Genomic DNA, 16,569 nt, shown 5'->3' with positions numbered 1-16,569 from the left:
GCCCGCCCGACGCAGGCGGTGCCGCGGGATCCATGGCGGCGGCGCGGGGCTGGCCGCGGAAGCTGGCGGCTGTCGCTGGGGCGCTGCCCGGCAGGGGCGGCCCGGGACGAGCACCGGGACCGGCCTCAGACACGGCCGCCCCCGCCACAGCCGCGCTCTACGTGCACGTGAGCGGGGGACGGGGGGGACCCCGGGCTTGTGTATGTGCGGGGGTGCACGGGGAGTCACGGGTTTGCACACGTGGGGACACACGTGGGTCCTGGGGCTGGCACAGGTGAAAGGTGAATGTGGTCCTTGGGGCTCACACACACGTGGGTGCATGTGGGACCTCGGGGCTTACACACATCGGGAGAGCCCAGCGTTGAACATGTCATAGAGCTAGCCTGAACTGAGGGGTCCCCGAGCCGTGCACCTGAAGGGTCACACCTGTGGGTCGTGTGCCTTGTGGGGTAGGTGGGGGGCACTGAGGTCCATGCACTGGGCTGGGGGTGTCCCCCCTCGACATGGAGTGGCTAGGATGAGGTTATGGCCGCCCCCCACACGCCCCGTGCCCGCAGTGGCCCTACTGCCGCAAGCGCTGCTCCTACTGCAACTTCAACACGTACGGGGTGCCGGCGGTGGACGAGGCGACCTTGCGCTCCTGCCTGGTGCGGGAGGCACAGACCCTGCTCCGCCTCAGCCAGGTGCACAGGTGGGTGCACAGGGTGGGCTCACGGGGAGTGCTGGGCCCTTCCGTGCCCACCTGCAGCTTCACACCCTCTGCCCTACAGCGTCACCTCCGTCTTCTTCGGAGGGGGCACCCCCAGCCTGGCCAGCCCCGGCACTGTTGCGGCAGTGTTGGAGGCTGTGGCAGGGGCTGCCCACCTTCAAGCTGGTGCTGAGGTCACGCTGGAGGCCAACCCCAGCTCCACGAGCACACCTGCCCTTGCCGGCTTCAGGGCAGCTGGGGTCAACCGCCTCTCTGTCGGCGTCCAGGTGAGAGGGGCTCTCCCTGCCGCAGCCACCGCAGCCCCCCGTGGCCCCGTTGTCACCGTGCTCCCTCCGCAGTCGCTGGATGACGCCGAGCTGAGGATGCTGGGCCGGGAGCACACAGCAGCAGAGGCACGGAAGGCTGTGGAAGCAGCTCGGGGGCTCTTCCCTGGCCGAACCTCCATCGACCTCCTGTTTGGGCTGCCGGGACAGAGCCGGGACGCCTGGGCCCAGCGGCTGGAGGAGATCCTGAGGCTCTGTGACGACCACATCTCCCTGTACCAGCTGACGCTGGAGCGGGACACGGCGCTAGCAGCACAGGTCAGGTGTGGGGCCCTGCCCACACCTCCCCAGGATCTGCTGGCTGACATGTACCAGACTGCCTGCAATGTGCTGGTGGCCGCCGGCTTCCGCCACTATGAGGTCTCCAATTTTGCACGGAAGGTGGGATGCCCCCCATGCTGTGTCCCCCAATGTCATGCTGGTCCCCCAGCAGGCTCAGCCGCTCCCCTCACCCCAGGGCTCTCCCCCAGGGCGCCCTCAGCACCCACAACCTCTCATACTGGCAGGCTGACCAGTACATCGGTGTGGGGCCAGGTAAGGGGGTGATGGGGGGCCAGAGTGGGGGGAAGTGTGTAGCTGTGTGCCCCGTGAACTCTGTTGTCCCTCTGCCGGGCTGCTGCAGGGGCACATGGACGCTTCGTGCTGCGGGCTGAGGGTGGCTGCAGCCGGGAAGCTCGTGTGCAGACCCTGGAGCCTGTCACCTGGATGCGGGAGGTGCAGAGCCAGGGTCACGGCACCAGGAGTCGGGCAGTGTTGAGCCCGCTGGAGCAGTGAGTACTGGGGTTCCCTCCCTGCCCCAATGCCCACTGCCTGTCTGTGCTGCCCCATAGCTCTTTGTGTCCCCACAGGCTAGAGGAGCTGCTCACCCTGGGACTGCGCACGGATGAAGGCATCACACACGAGGTGAGGAGCCACCTGTGGGGACACCCCCCATCGACCCAATGCTAATCATAGAATGGTTTGGATTGGGTGGCACCTTAAAGCCCATCTCGTTCCACCTCTTGTTGTGGGCAGGGATGCCTTCCACTTGACCAGGTTGCTCTGAGCCCTGTCAAACCTGGCCTTGAACATTTCCAGAGATGTGGCATCCACAGCTTCTCTGGGCAACCTGTGTCAGGGCCTCACCACCATCACAGGAGAATTTCTTCCAAATATTTAATCCAAATCTGCCCTTTTCATCCATCCCTATCCCTGTCACTCCAAGCCCTTCTCCAAAGGCCCTCATCAGCTCTCCTGCAGCCCCTTTAAGTACTGGGATGCTGATGCCCCCTCACTAACATCTTTCTCTTGCCCTGGCCACACAGCGCTGGGGGCACTTCTCTCCCCAGCTCAGCCTGCAGGCCGTGTTCGGGGAGCCGGGGGAGGCTCGGGCACTGCAGCAGGAGGGCTGGCTTGTTCTGGACAGCAGGTGAGCCCCGGGGAGCTGTGGGCAGCGCCGGGGGTCTCCCAGGGGCACCAGGTCTCACAACCACCTCTTTCCCAGTGGCCTGCGGTGCACCTGGGCCGGCCTGGCCGTGCTGGACTCGCTGCTTCCCGACCTGCTCTGGCAGCTGCAGCGGGTGCTGGTCCGCGAGGGACCCCGGCGGAGGAAGGAACCGGTGGCGGGGGCGCAAGGGCTGTCAGCGGCCACAATGGATAATAATGGATAATAAACCACAAGAGCGGTGTGCTGGCTGAGGGGTGTTGGGGCAGGGGCGCTGGCCGGGGGGAGGTGTTACTGCACGGTAGGCGCCTGTATCCCGGTGTCTCGGCGCCCTGCTGTTTCTAGTCGCGCAGTGTCCTAGTGCCCAGTGTCCCGTGTCCCTGGTGTCCGGGTATTCCGGAGTCCCGGCACCCCAGTATCCCGCTGTGTCCGCGTACCCCGGTGCCCCGCCACCCTGGTGTGCCTAGCCGCCCAGTGTTCCGTGTCCCCGGTGGCTCGGAGCCTCACTCTCCCAAGTTCGTCAAGGCCCCGCTGTCCCCAGCCGTGTCGCAGCAGCAGGGCGCATGCGTGCCAGCATGCAGCGCATGCGCATAGTGCGCCCCGCCCGGAGGAGCGGTACCGCGGAGCCCCAGCAGGGGGCCGTGCCCGAGGCCGCTGCCTGCCCTCGCTCCTTATCGCGGCCTGTCGCGACCTGCGGCGGGGGGGCGTGGTGCCGGTGGCCGGGACATGGCGTCGCGTGGGGGAGGTCGGTCTCGGAACCGGGCTCCTCCTGGTACGGCCGGGAGCAGGGTGCGGCTCGGCAGCGGGCAGCGGGCGGCCGGGCGGGCCGGGCCTGGCCTGGCCTGCGGCCTCGGCCGGGCGGCGGTTGAAGCGGCCGGAACCAGCCCTTTCCCCAGCCAGTGACCTTCTGTCATTATTGTGATTTTTTTGGTTTTAAAAGCAGCATGGCCCACCGGAGGGGCCCGCAGGTTAAGGGGGAGCAGTCCCTGGTGGGATCCCCTGAGCTCGGCTTGGCCCGCGGGTGCCGGAGGAGCTGCCCCGCAGCCGAGTTTGGTGTTTCAGAGCTGTTGTGCCACTAAACAGCTTTTGAAACGCAGTGCCTTGTTATCCGAGTGGTGCTGCGTGAGCTCAGGGATCTGTGTGCTTTTACTTGCAGCTAGAGTTGGAAATTTCCCAGGAATGTATTTTTCCACTTGCAGGGATCTGTATTTATTTGCATTTATCTTACCATTGTTTTTCATCTGAATAAAGTATGAGACAATTCACTCCTACCTGACCCACTTTGGTCTTTGCAGCTTCTCAGAGGTTCACTGTTTCAATTACAAGAAATGCTGAATGTATTGTTCGTTGCAACCTTAAAGAGAAATAATCCCAAAACATAGTTCAGCTGGAAATCATTAACCAGCCTGAGAGGAATATGGTCCTTCTTGGGAGACTGAAGAAGTCTCTTCATCTGTTTTTTAGGCAGGAAGGAAAAGACTTTTGAACCCTCTTCAACAGTTGTAGAAGAGCCCGAGCCTGAACCTGAGCCTGAGCCTGTTCCATATGTTCTGCAAGGAGAGGACATCCAGGCACTTGAAATTAGGGCGGAGGACCTGGAGAAAGTATGTATGAGTATTTTTACTGCTAGAAACAGCTGCCTTAACGGACACTCCTCTTGGGTGTTAAATAGAGGGTGCTGCCCATTTACTTAAGCCAAAACTCACTCCTACAGCTGAGTTCTCATGCCGTTTTGTCTGTCAGGTTTTTCATCATGATAAAATGTCAGTTCATCAGGTTCAGTTGCTAAAAGTAAAGGATTAAAAGTGCCTATATGGTCCTTTCAAATGGAAGGATAAGTCGTCTGCATCTTCAAAATTACATCTTCAACTTTCTGATCTAATGAGACCTGTAAATTGTTTAGCAGCTCTCATGGCTTTCCTTCCAAAACTCAGATCACAGTATGTGAGTGGAAGTATTTGAGTGACACAGCAGCAGAAATCTCTTCTGGAAAGTGATTTAAAGCCCTCCTTTTGTGCCCCTGTTATAAACCAAGATCCAGAGAAGTAAGACAGTAACTGAGTTGGTACCTGCACAGCTGTGTAAGGTGTCTTGTAGGGAAAGAATCATAGACTATTTGGCTTGGAAAGAACCTTAAAACTGGAAGGTTTAAAAGAAGGTTTTTAAGAACCTTAAAACTGGAAGGTGTCCCTGCCATGGGCAGGGACACCTTCCACTATTCTAGGTTGTTCCAATCCCCATAACAGCCTGGCCTTGGACACTTCCAGGGATGGGGCAGCCACAGCTTCTCTGGGCACCCTGTACCAGGGCCTCACTACCTTCACACAGAAGAATTTTTTCCTCGTATGTAATCTAAACTTACTCTTCTTCTTCTACTTTGAATCCATTCCTTCCTTGTCATGCCATTACATGTCCATGTGAAAAGTCCCTATCCAGGACTCGCAGCACCCTTACAGGAAGTGTACTGATATGACTTCTGTGCATATCCTAAAAGGATCAGATTGAATGAAGGTGAGTCAGTGTGTACCTAGCTGCACTGTGACTGTTTATTTCCTGAAGCTTCATGCTCCACGCCTTGCCCGTGATGCTGGGAGAATTCCAGTTCGGAAGAATTACCTTGTGCGAAAATATCGACCCAAGGAGGTGGCACATCTTGTAGCACATCCTGTTCCCCCCAAGGCACCCAGGGGACCACTGACTTTTCCTGGTAGGTTCAACTTCACATCTTACCTCTGGGTTTTAGTTTTGCTAACCCAAACTTTAATGACCTGCCTCTGGGGTTGGGTATTTTTACATGTGTGTTGTAGGATCAAGACAGTTTGATGATGGCTGTGAAGAGATCCTCCCTCATCACATTTTGGGAAGTCTCCAGGAGTTAAGGATGGAAGCCTTGGCCAAAAGAAACACTCAGGTTGGTTTGTAGAGTTAGGAAAATAGTGCTGCATAGCACTTTTCCAGAGGTAGAGTGTGATGCCTGCAGTACCTTTTGATGTTTTCCAGCACCTATCAGGAGCAGGGCAGGCCTGAGGTGTGGTTTTTCCCAGCCTCGTCACACTCTGGGGGAGGGTTTGCCTTTGGAGAAACTGCACCAGCAGGTTTTGGAGTCCCGTGTGCAGGACCAGGTCGTGGAGGGAACAATTACACAGGCTTCCTTTTCCCTGTGTGCCCTGCTGATGGTGTCAGGGAAGAGCTGGTGTTGCAGCAATGCCATTGCTGGAGTCTCATGACTCAGATAAATCCATTGTATCTTAGCGTGTCCCCACTGCCCTGGTTTCCTTCCTCTCAGATTGCTAATGTAACAGTGCTGTCAAGCTGAAGAATTCTTCTCTCCTCTCCCTGTTTTGGTGTACACGGAGAGGTTCATTTAATGTTTCATTTCTCATCAGCTAGCAGATGCTATTAAGGTTCCTCATCCAGATGTTACTGCAGCAGCTTTAGAAGAGGAACATGGAGGAGAGGAGAAAGAAAAGGCACATCAGGCCCAACTAGCAGAGCACAAAGCTTTCCAGAACTGGAGCCGTCATATGGCAATGAGGAAAAAGCAGGAGAAACACCTAGGAGGTGAGAAAAGCTAAGGAGGTCTCATTCTGTGAAATTCTGTGTTCAGGTGGAGAAGTTTGATGTCCCCACCCCAAATCGCAGCAGTCATTGCCCACCAGGGTCAATGCCATTGCCATTGCAGTCTAATTCTATGTTCTCAGAGCTCCCACACTGCTCATGCTGTTGGCTCTGGATGTGGTAGGAAGGTGAACTGGTAGCTCTGGCTGGGGAGAGGGCAGTGGATTTGGTAGGGAACAGTGTAAGTGGGTTACAGGTGAACAATAACAGTGGCAAAGGGTGTGCCTAGAAGTGCAGCACCAATGGTGTGATGTTTTTTATTTATAGAAATTCTTCACAAGCCAGAGAATGAATTGCTGATGAACACGTCAGACAATTACAGGCAAATCCAGGAAGAACGTGACCTCATTGACCGGACTCTCCCTGCCCTGTTTCCTGGAAAGGTGAGAGCCCCACTTCCTGTGTGTCCTGATTGTGCTGCTCTTTCCACACAGCACAGACACTCTTCTAAGTAAGCCTCTGAAGTGCTGTCAGGAGATGTTTATCAAAGCCACTCTGAATCCCTCAGCTTGGTGTCTGAGCAGAGCTTTCAGGGACATGAAAAATAAAAACCTGAATTGTGCTATTCATACCAGCCAGGGGAAAGTGGTGATGAGCAAGTGGCATTTCTTGATTCTTACCAAAGACCACTGTGCCCTGGGAAGTGGCATGGGAACGTGTCACAATTGCTGTTCCAGGGGCAGAAAGATCTGATAGCTTCAGGCTTGGATTTTAGTGATTGTCATGGAGAAAAGGGCATGGGTAAGGCAGAAGGGTTATGGGAGTATCTTGTTAATTTTTTTTTCACATTTGTAGCACTCTCAAAGAATTTGCATTTGTGTGAGGCTTTATTTTAATATCATTCAACCTTCATGTGCACTAGATAGAAGAAAGTTCTTTTGTCTTTGACAGCAGCCTGATAGAAATTTTGGCTTCCTCTGCAGAAATGGATAATTCATAGACTTTTAAAATGCTCATATAGTAGGGTTAGAACTCTTCTTTTTAGCTTCAAGTGCTTCAGAAAGTAGCAGGTAGCTGCACCATTATCCACAACAATCAGTGGGAGCCTTGTTTCCCACCCTAGGGACATCGAGTGGGAAGCGAGTTCTGGAGCCTTCCTGAGCAAATTGGGGATGAACTCACCGGGCTGACTCTGACCCTGACCCGGACAGAATGTGGGCACCCAGAACCACTCACTCATGTGGGGAAACCCCAAGCTGTCCAGAGGGAAACAGGTAAGGGACCACTGCAGAGAGGTGATTCCACAGAAATGGGGCACAAGTGTGGAGAAGCACCTCCTTCCCTGATGAGCCTTCTCTTTAAAACACCACAAGGCCAAAGTTTGGCAGAGAATGAAATTTGATTAGGCGTGTGAGTGTGTAGAGAGTGAGCTCTTGTGTTGGTATTTCCACAGGTCTGAAGCCTCCAAAGAAGATTCCTTGCCACCTAAACTGGGATAAGAGTCTTTTCCTGAAACATCGACGGCAGGAGCTAAAAGCTCTCCTAGAGGAGCTGGACTTCTATAAGCCGGTAAAACCACAGGAACAAGGACATTCTTTGTGTCTCTTGTCAGGTGCTGTAGAGTAACAAAATTGTCAGGAGTTGGATCTGAAAAAAGCATTAGGAAACTACAGCTTGGTCCCACAGTGTTTTTCGTGTAAGTTCCCACATTTCCAAAGGGCCACACCTATGAAAGAGTTGTCTGACCTCCTGAAGTGCTGCATGGAGTGGTCTAGGGGCCTCAGAATAGGACCTCAAACCAGCAGCATGCAGCTTCCAGGACCTAGGCAAAGAAAAACCTGCCAAGTAGTGGTGCAGGACGTTGATTTAGTGCTGTTGGGCAGAGGGAAGAGGTCTTTATCCATGTGGAAGACACACTCTGAAATAATCTCCTGAAGGCAGGTGGCCCCTCCTCTTGCAAACAGAGCAAACCTCACTTTTTTTTGTCTTTGAAACCTGTCTCTGAGGATGAGGAATGTGTGAAGGACACTTTTTCTGTGCATCGTTGCTAGTGGGGAATGCAGTCACTTAGGATTTTTGGGAATCTCAGAACTGGTTCTTTCCTGTGTCCCTTGGACCATTATTCGGATGCCTCTAAAAACCATTGTGGGAGCAAGATATCACAGCTTCACTTTACTTAGCTGAGTTGGTGCATTTGTCTGGTGTTTTAATGTCCTTTCTATGTAAAAGAGCAACTGTGAGCTGGTAATTTCTGTGTATATCCAGGATCTGGGAGGACTGGAGGTGATTGGAAAAGGGCAGCCTTTCACATCTGTCTCAACTAAGGCTTTTCAACATACCGCCATTTCTGAAGAGATTGAGATCCTGTAAGTTCTGCTTTGGGGCATACTTTTTGGCAAAATTAAGAATTTTGGGTGTGCACCACCAGACTGTGAGGATGTCCTTAGCTGTTCTTATCCAGAATGGAGACAAGTCTCCACTGGGACACAATAAAAGGCATATGCTTATATTATAATCACCAGATCTATGAGCCTTTGTGCCTTTTGTCTAAAGGAGCAAGAATCAGAGAAAAGTTTTGTTGAGGGTCTTCCTTCAGTCTTCACTCTGTGTGGCTTCAGAGGTTAGATCAGGCAGGGAGGGATTCTACTCTTCATTACCTCAATTTGATTGTCTTTTTTAGCCTTCCGTTATTACTTTCCTAGTTTTGCCCGTCCTATCCATCTGTAACAGGCACAGCCTGAGGGCCTCTTGTCCTTTTTCACTCATGTACTTAGACAGGACTCATTCTTTAATATTTTGGCTGTCCTGTCCTCCTTGCCAGTGACATATAGCTAGATGGGTTCACTACATCTGCAGGGCTCTGTCCCTAAAGAGATTACTGTGTGAGAAAATAATAAATGGGTTTATTTCTTACTGGGTCTTGTAAATCACCCCTTGTTCTCCCCTCTCTGGAAGTGAATTTCACTCCATGAAAATGCTGGCTTTTGTTTTCTTTAGCAGTGACCCCTTAGGTGACTCCTTCACTGAGGTTCCAGAAGAAGCTGAAAATGTTCCATCTTTAGTTTTCTGTGGTGAGCCTGCTCGTTGGATCAAGGGCATCACTGCTTGCAGGGTAATTGTGAGATTTTAATTGTTTAGTCAAGCTAAGCCTATTTGAGCTCCCAAGTCACAGTTGTACAATTAGTGTCACTCCAAGGCCACAGAATGGGGGACTTATTCTGAGCATAGGAGAGTATTCCTGTGTTTGCTCCAGAGAAATCTAGGAACAGAAGGACTCTGGTTGTGGTGTGCAGTTCAGATTCCCAGGCTTTCTCTGTAAAATGGCCACTTCTTTGGACTTGCCTTACAAGTTCTCCTACCGAGGCTCAACCCCTTATTTGAGTTATGACTTCATGCAGGGTAAATCCTACCAGATAGAGTAGGAATTGTTCTTCTTCCTTGTAGAAGGAAATTGGTATTGCTGCCCGGCTCACCTTTGAGACTCTGGCTAGTGAGAAGGCTGAAAGCTTCCTGACAGTGACCAATGATGGCAGAGCTTCCATTTGGTACAACTGGATGAGGCTTCCCCAGCAGATCCCCTCCAGAGAAACCAAGGGGAGGAAAGTTCCCTGCTTTTACTTTGATACCAGACCAGGTATGAGACCTGCCGGTCTCCAAGACCTTTGTACTCAAGCATAGAGCAGGAATTTGGGAGTTACCTGGGATGTGGAGTCTGACTAATGGCAAAGCACTGCTGGGTGATTTCTCCTGAGGAAGCCACCCTAGGCGTCAGAGCTGACTCACCCCAAAAGAGCTGTGCAAGGCAGATCCCTCTCCTGGAGCTTAAAGGAAAGGAGGTTGCTTCTCCTCTGAGTGTAAATGGGTGAAATATTGAGAAGTGAATAATTTTCTGGTGGCAAATGGGTCATAATCTTCTGGAGAGAAAACTGAGCTTGCTGTAGAAAGAGAGTGCAATGGAAATAATGCCAGTTCAGGAACATAGGGACTGAGAATAAATCTGGAAGGCGAGTGATAGCTGGATGAAGTGTGATAACCAGCTAAACTATGGAGAAAGAGTCTCCTAGAGAGATAAGGACACTTGGGATGGTTGGAAAAGGGTCAGGCTAACCAGGTGGCTTCTTGCACACCAATGCATTTTCCCTCTTATTTCAGGTGTAATTTTGCCTGGAGAAACTAGGAGGTTTTCTTTTATTTTCAAGTCAGAGAGAGCAGGCATTTTCAGTGAGCCCTGGGAATTTAGGACACATCCTCTGTTATTAGGAGGAGCTCTGCTTCAGGTGACCCTTTGGGGAATTGCTGTGTATGAGGATAAATTGGCTGACTTCAGAGAGAAATTGGAGGTAACCAAGCATGTAGCTGGGTAACTGAGCTTTGAACTTTATATGCAAATAGAGGATAAGGGTGGGAGTGGACAACATGGTGTTTTTATTGTTGTGCAATTACTGCTTAGAGTGAGATTTACAAAATGTCTGAACATACTTGAGCAGGTTTGCTAAATGACATGAGGAACTCTGCAGTCTATTGTAATGTTGTTACTAAAGACATGACTGTGTCTCCTAAAGTGTTCACACTGGTCCTTTAAAGAATGAAATTTCTGTTGGTAATTAATTTCATTATTTACTTAGTGGGAAGGGGATTGACTGCTGTACACTATGATGGCAATGAAGGCATAAATTGAAAATTACACTATGGTTTGAAAAGTATAGTTTGGGGGCAGGATTTGTAGAGTTTATTTGAAAACTGTAGGAAGTATTGCTCTGCTCAGCAGGGTTTGCAGTTGTTTGTGTCCTTGTAACTCTGTATAATGAATAGTGTGGTTACAGGTGGGACTGAGTTTGTGTGTTTGTATATGGAGTGGGGACTCACACATGTTGTTCTTGTTGTGCCTCAGAGTGAGCTGGCTGCTCGAGAAGGTGCTTCTATAGTGAAAGAAAGCCTGAATGAACTTCTTAACCAAATTCGGACACCCGAGCGCACCCCATCTCCTGTGGATTCCTGTGTCACAGAGGAAGAGCTGTTTCACAGGAAAAATCCCAAGGTAGTGTTTGCTATTGGATGGACTGCCCAACTAAGTGGGCAGGGCAGACCCATGCTGAATCCCTGGGATTCTGGAGCTGGCAGAGTTTGCCATGGAGGCTTTAACAGTTGGGTTTGAAAAGGGAAGGTGCAGCTCATGTTTACCTTTTCCCTCATTGTCACAGTTGCATTATCAGCATCAAGTGGTAAAGCAGCTGCATAAACTGTGGAGACAGCAGCTGACTGTGCCTCCAGTCTTGGAGGAGGAAGTGCCCTTGGACCAGAGGAGCACTGCAGAGGACATGGAGTACCAGGAAAGCACCTTGGAGCTTCCCTCTGTCCGGAGCATCACCACTGAGCTCCCACGTGGGAGGTACACATTAGAGGACATTCCAAGGAAAAAGTGCACTGAGGAGGAAGAAGCAGGTCCTTCAGGATGGAACCTTTCCCTTGAGGACTTCAAACAGGTGGGAATCTCTGTTCCCACAAGCTGATGGTGTGTTAATTCCCCTGCAAACAGCCCAGCCTGCCCCAGTGTGAGCCCACCTAAAGGACTGTTGCCAATATGCTGGGTGCGTGTTGGTTCTGCTGACCACACCCTCAGTGCTCTTGTAAAGAGATTCCCAAGAGAGACTTTGTGGGCTGTTGTGAAGAAGAAAAGAGAAGCACACAATCTAATAGATATTTTAAGCTCTTCCCCTGTTAGCTTTCTGTCATCCCAGGACTGAATGTGGGGGCAGCTGGACTTACAGCCTCCTGTGGCTCCCCCAAAGGCTCTCCTCCTTGGAGAGCCCTTCCTATTCATCAGAGAACTAGGGGGGCACTCATGACAGGCTGTGGATAAAGTACAGACCTCCTTATATTAGATTCTATCAATGTTTTTTCTGTAGTTCTCTCTTGGAAATCTCTTTGTTGTTTTTATAACTAAGCTTTACTAGGCAGCCTTCTAACTTGATAGAATCCCTGTTTCCCAGAACACCTGGAGTTGCAAAGGGGCTTAATATTGGTCTGATGAGGGAATCCGGGTTTGTTCTGCAGATCTTGGGTACCTTGGCCACATCCTAGCTGTTTAGGAAGCCCCATCTGGCTGTGTAAGTGTCCAGTGCAGCCTGGTTTCAGACTGGTGTTCAGGAAGAGAGCTGTGGATTGCTCCACTGAGCTTAGGGACTAGGAATAAAGACTGAGAAGTGTTCCACAACCCCTGTGAATTTTCTCTCACAGGCTATAATGTCAATCTCCGGGAAGGAGCAGCAGGAAGAAGCACTGACCCAGCTCAATAAGGCAGCTCTGGAGCTGTGTGTTGAACAGAGGCCGACTCAGTTAGACCTTCTGTATCCACTCTGGTGGGTTACCTTTGCAAGGAAAAACTTGTGAAAACATTGTGTGATCAACAGCCTCAGCAAGCTCTCTTGCAAGTGTTGTGATTCAGAGTGCACATAATTATAGGAGCTCTAGAAGTCATCTTTACACTCTGGTTTTTTTATAGCTTAATTGTAGCATCTGTCTATGACCCCAATGCCTTTTTTTTTTTTTCCAGGAGGTAAGTTTAGAATATTAAATGCATGTAATTTTGGAGAGTGTACAAGATTATTTCTGGCAAGATTATTCCAGTCTGTATTTATGAAACCTTTGGGTATTTTCTGTACCCTTTTGCTCAGATAACTGTCTCCTCCCTCATACAGTCTCTCTGTTCTTTGCTCAGGCTTTCAGACTGTAAACATATCAACAGCTTTGAGTTGCTTCTAAATTAGAAGGATGCAGGTAAACACAGAGCAGGTAGATTTACCAATGTGTGTCATGTTGAAGAGCAGACCTAGTTTCACAGTAATATTTATGGGTTCCTGGGAGCCTGTTGATTTGCAAACCATTGAGACTTCAGAGGGCTCTAACGTGAGGAAAGCAATTTAGCATCCCCCTGCACAGAAACTTAGACAGTGGGTGCTGTTTAGTTGGTTTAGTTGCACAGGGCAGCTGTCAGCTATAAGGTGCCTTCACTTCTGAGCACAGGGTGAAACAAAGTGGCAGTTGCTGCACTGTCTCCCTTCTGATCCTGATCATTTTCTCAGCCTCCAGCTGTGGCGTGGAGCAATTGATGACTTGGTGAGTCACTCTCTGAGGCTGAGATCTGTGCTTGGTTTGATTAAGAAGGACATCTATGCAGAAGCTGTTCTAGAGGAAACAGGTAAATGGTGGTTTTAGCACAGCAATTGCTTTCTGTGGGCTGTTGGAAATGCAAAAAACCACGATGAATTTGAACTGAAATGTCAATTTCAACATGTCTCCCTGAGGAAGAAGCATCAGGAAAATAACTGGCAGATTGTGTGACAGTAACAATACTAATTGGGATCTGTGGTTTGGAATCAGTGAAAAAACATCCCCACAAAAAAGGCCTTTCAATTCAGCTAGGTCTAGCCATGGTTTTCACGCAGACTGACCCAGCAAATACTGCCTCAATGAGACCTCTTCATTCCTTATTTAAACAAAGAAGTCTTCAAGGTATTGTTTTTCAGTGCAGTACATCTCAGATTAATAAAAAGAGGAGAATATATTGCAAAAGTAACATTCCCACTGTGCTAGTGCAGTGGGATGGACTTTCTGGATGTGTGGATGCTTTTGGTTAATTGAAATACTTTCTTTTGTAGAGGAAGTAAAGAAAGGAGGAGCAAAAAAAGGAGGAAAGGAAGACAAAATAGCTACTAAGAAAGAAGAGAAAAAGGATAAAGAAGGCAAAAAAAGTAGAGGGCCATCAGGAAAGGAGAAAGCAGTAGGTGTTGGGATGCCTGGTGAACCCTGAGTGCTTGGGACAGTGTGATCATCCTGAGGTTGTGTATCCTGAGTTTGAATTCATTTCCAACCCAGTGAAAGAGGTGCTGCTGCTGGGAGATGCATCTTGAGGCTGTCTGAGCAGTGTCCTGACCTATGTCCCTTTTTTCCTTGGTCTGTCCCTGATTAGGATCATTCAGGCAGCAGAAAGCTGAAAGCAAAAGATGAGAAGCAAGTATTTTTCATTTCTGTGCAGGTCATGAAAGGGAGAGCAGAGACCATCAAAGGAAGATATGAGAAGCAGAAGGTGAAAGAGGAAGCTGCAACTACAGTTGGGGTAGAACCTGTTCAGGAGCAGGTGGACTCTATTTCACTTGAAATATACCGGGAAAAGCTCTACATTGAAGTAAGCTACAAAGCTTGTATCATTGTCAGGGTTTTGTTATTTTCTTGTAAGGCGCACTTACAGAGGCTCAGGGGGAGAGGCAAGCATTTTGTTAAACTCAGAAAACTGGCAGCCATATGTCCCTTGTGCTACAGCAAGGTAAGTGTGAAATCCAAATTAATTTGTTTCAGCCTGGAATCTTTTAGCAGCAATCCAGCCATCACATAGCCACATGCGGGACTTCTATCTGGGATGTCTTTAGCATTGCTTGCAGACTCTGGAGGGATCAGCTGAATTAATTGTACCTCAGATAATGTTAAACACACTTCATAGCCAGGGAAGTTATTACTAGAGCTCTGACAGCAGCAGGCTCCCACTTCTATATGGTTGTGTGTGTGCCCATAAGAAAATGTACCTCAGAAACCATCTCTGTCAATCTCAGCCTCAAGATTTCGTCATGTGTTTTCACTGCAGCTCTCTTTGAATTTCTGCAGGTTTACAGGCTGCTGGATACAATGGTGAGCAAAATGGTGAATTTATTTGAGGATCTGAAGCAGTAACATGCTCTGAAGTGGGAGCAAAGCCCTTTGTATGTAGAAATAGACTTGCTTTTTAAAAAATAAAATAACCATATTTACACAGATGGAGTGGAGATTCTTCTTTCTGAAGAGATTCAGTGGTTACAAATATCGGGCTGCCTCTTTTCTGACACACTGTGATGTGAGACTATTGCTAGATCATCTGTTACTGCTACAGATGATGCAAAGAAGAGACGAGGCAAGAAGTATCACCACCTCAGAAAACATTAAGACTGGAAAATACTGGTATTTCTGCTAAAGGAGAATTTAAAAGTGCCAGTTAACATGAGGTATATTCTTTGTGTCTTGATTGTGCTTTGCCAGCAGGTGAGTGAACAGGATGTCCTTGTACTCATGAATACTGGTACCAGGACAGTAGACAAATCCATCCTGGGTTTTATCATATTTTTGGCGTCTTGTCCAGTCTCCCCTTGGGACTTGCTGGCAGGTGGCTTCTCTGAGGCATTCTGGATCCCAGTAAAAACACTGTCCCAAGGGGTGTGCCACCCTGCCTGGTTTTGCACTCTCAGATTTCCTTCTTGTGCTGATCTTACAATCTCTTTCCATTGAGCTCCAGGTACCCACGCCCCATTCTGAGCCAGGTTTTACACGCTTCCTTCCAAGACTAATCACTCTTAAATGAGTGAAATTTGTGCTATAGAAATTGTGAAACATGCTAAGTCCTCATGTTAGGGCCACCCCTCCTGTCTGTCCATCTCGCGGTGTGTCTGGGCTCATCACCATTTTCCATCTGTGTGCATCACTGCTGGAATGGGGCTTTTTGTGGAGACATCCCAGGCCTGAGTTGGACATTGGACTTGGAGCAGGTTCTTGAGGTAGAGTGAGCTCTGTTTGGGGTCTGTCCTGGCCTGGTGTCAGTAAGTGCCACCTTCCTGCTAAAGTAGCTGGACAGCATTCCCCAGAAAGGCTTTGGCCCTGTAGAGCAATGACATCAGTGTAGATCATTCATTAGGGATGATGATCCCACTGGAGCTCTTAAGCAGCAGACGCCTATCCATGCTCAGCATCACTCAGCCATGAGTTCAGTGGCTCCAGGTGTGCCCCTTGGGCACACGCCCCTGTCCCTGGGCTGGCACACATCTTGCAGCTGCACATGTAGTGTGAAGTGACTGCTCCTTCTGCTGAATTGGTGTCTTCTGCTTTCTCATTTTAACTCCTGTGCTGTCTCTGGGGAGAGGATCTATTTCTCCCCTTTGCTCCCAGCAATATCATGGCAAAGCACAGCTTGTTTTCTTCACTGGCCAGGTGAGGCTCCTCATCTTTTGAGATGTTTTCTCATAGTGGGGTGTGGGGAAGAATTTTGGCTTCCATAGCAGCAGGAGCCTCCTCTGGCTCAGTGGGCAGAGACCCACAAAGGGAATGTCTCTGCTCAGCATTCCTGGAGTGAGAATTTCAGCAACATTTTGAGAATTAGGAGGAAAAAGGCCTGAAGTTGGGGTGTGTTTCACAGGCTCTGACAATAGCTCCTGCCTCCCTGGAGATGATTATCAGCTTTGTGAATTTGCCCAACTCAAACTGCTCAAGCCATCTGTTTCTAGGAGAGAGGGAGTCTGCATGTTCTAGAGGCATCGTGATTGTCAGAGAGGCAGGAATCCTTTCATTTGGTAGTTTTACCTTAAAGGATGACAAAGCCCATCCATGGATCCATATCCTCAGTCCAGCCTATTGAAACCATGCTCCATGTGTACATCTACCCACAGGAAAATCTGTTAATGCAACATGGGCTAGATGAAAGTTTTGCATCAGTCATGTACAATGGAAGAATGGCCTGTGCTGGCATCTTCCCTTCCAGG

At 49.7% G+C, this 16,569-nt stretch overlaps 2 protein-coding genes across 10 annotated transcripts; both read left to right on the top strand.

The window, feature by feature from the left end:
- The first annotated feature begins 10 nt into the window (after positions 1–10).
- RSAD1 (radical S-adenosyl methionine domain containing 1) lies at positions 11–2,699 on the top strand. 2 transcript variants are annotated; one of them, XM_030233759.2, is made up of 9 exons: positions 11–167; positions 558–691; positions 771–975; positions 1,048–1,413; positions 1,503–1,566; positions 1,655–1,802; positions 1,881–1,935; positions 2,337–2,440; positions 2,516–2,699. In XM_030233759.2, exons 1-9 carry the CDS (start codon positions 33–35, stop codon positions 2,679–2,681), a joined length of 1,377 nt encoding a protein of 458 aa, XP_030089619.2. In that variant the 5' UTR covers positions 11–32; the 3' UTR covers positions 2,682–2,699. The 2 variants fall into 2 exon arrangements, with proteins under 2 accessions (XP_030089619.2, XP_030089620.2); XM_030233760.2 differs by lacking the exons at positions 11–167; positions 771–975 and having other exon boundaries at positions 517–691; positions 976–1,413.
- A 9-nt stretch (positions 2,700–2,708) lies between these two features.
- Positions 2,709–14,820, top strand: MYCBPAP (MYCBP associated protein). Of its 8 annotated transcripts, XM_050981557.1 has the most exons (19): positions 2,709–3,227; positions 3,920–4,059; positions 5,015–5,162; positions 5,263–5,366; positions 5,842–6,016; positions 6,341–6,456; positions 7,137–7,287; positions 7,467–7,582; positions 8,279–8,379; positions 9,011–9,125; positions 9,458–9,647; positions 10,166–10,353; positions 10,905–11,051; positions 11,215–11,496; positions 12,251–12,372; positions 13,096–13,211; positions 13,672–13,793; positions 14,049–14,198; positions 14,672–14,820. In XM_050981557.1, exons 1-19 carry the CDS (start codon positions 3,182–3,184, stop codon positions 14,735–14,737), a joined length of 2,595 nt encoding a protein of 864 aa, XP_050837514.1. In that variant the 5' UTR covers positions 2,709–3,181; the 3' UTR covers positions 14,738–14,820. The 8 variants fall into 8 exon arrangements, 7 of the variants coding, with proteins under 7 accessions (XP_050837514.1, XP_050837512.1, XP_050837511.1 ...); XR_007779060.1 differs by lacking the exon at positions 13,672–13,793; XM_050981555.1 differs by lacking the exon at positions 14,672–14,820 and having other exon boundaries at positions 2,709–3,200; positions 14,049–14,610.
- The last annotated feature ends 1,749 nt before the right edge of the window (positions 14,821–16,569 follow it).

The sequence above is a fragment of the Serinus canaria genome, chromosome 18 (assembly GCF_022539315.1).
Source record: "Serinus canaria isolate serCan28SL12 chromosome 18, serCan2020, whole genome shotgun sequence".
Classification (NCBI taxonomy): domain Eukaryota; kingdom Metazoa; phylum Chordata; class Aves; order Passeriformes; family Fringillidae; genus Serinus; species Serinus canaria.
Note: the sequence above shows the minus strand (reverse complement) of the source record. Positions and strands in the feature narration are given on the sequence as shown.

What these genes read in the sequence shown, in the direction of transcription:
- RSAD1 (XM_030233759.2), top strand. Translation starts at nt 33, where the DNA reads ATGGCGGCGGCGCGGGGCTGGCCGCGGAAGCTGGCGGCTGTCGCTGGG. An exon ending in TCTCCAATTTTGCACGGAAG is followed by an intron (nt 1,414 to 1,502) that starts GTGGGATGCCCC and finishes GCTCTCCCCCAG; the next exon opens with GGCGCCCTCAGCACCCACAA. An exon ending in TGGCTTGTTCTGGACAGCAG is followed by an intron (nt 2,441 to 2,515) that starts GTGAGCCCCGGG and finishes CCTCTTTCCCAG; the next exon opens with TGGCCTGCGGTGCACCTGGG.
- MYCBPAP (XM_050981553.1), top strand. Translation starts at nt 3,182, where the DNA reads ATGGCGTCGCGTGGGGGAGGTCGGTCTCGGAACCGGGCTCCTCCTG. An exon ending in TCGGAACCGGGCTCCTCCTG is followed by an intron (nt 3,228 to 3,919) that starts GTACGGCCGGGA and finishes TCTGTTTTTTAG; the next exon opens with GCAGGAAGGAAAAGACTTTT. An exon ending in GACCTTCTGTATCCACTCTG is followed by an intron (nt 12,373 to 13,095) that starts GTGGGTTACCTT and finishes TCATTTTCTCAG; the next exon opens with CCTCCAGCTGTGGCGTGGAG.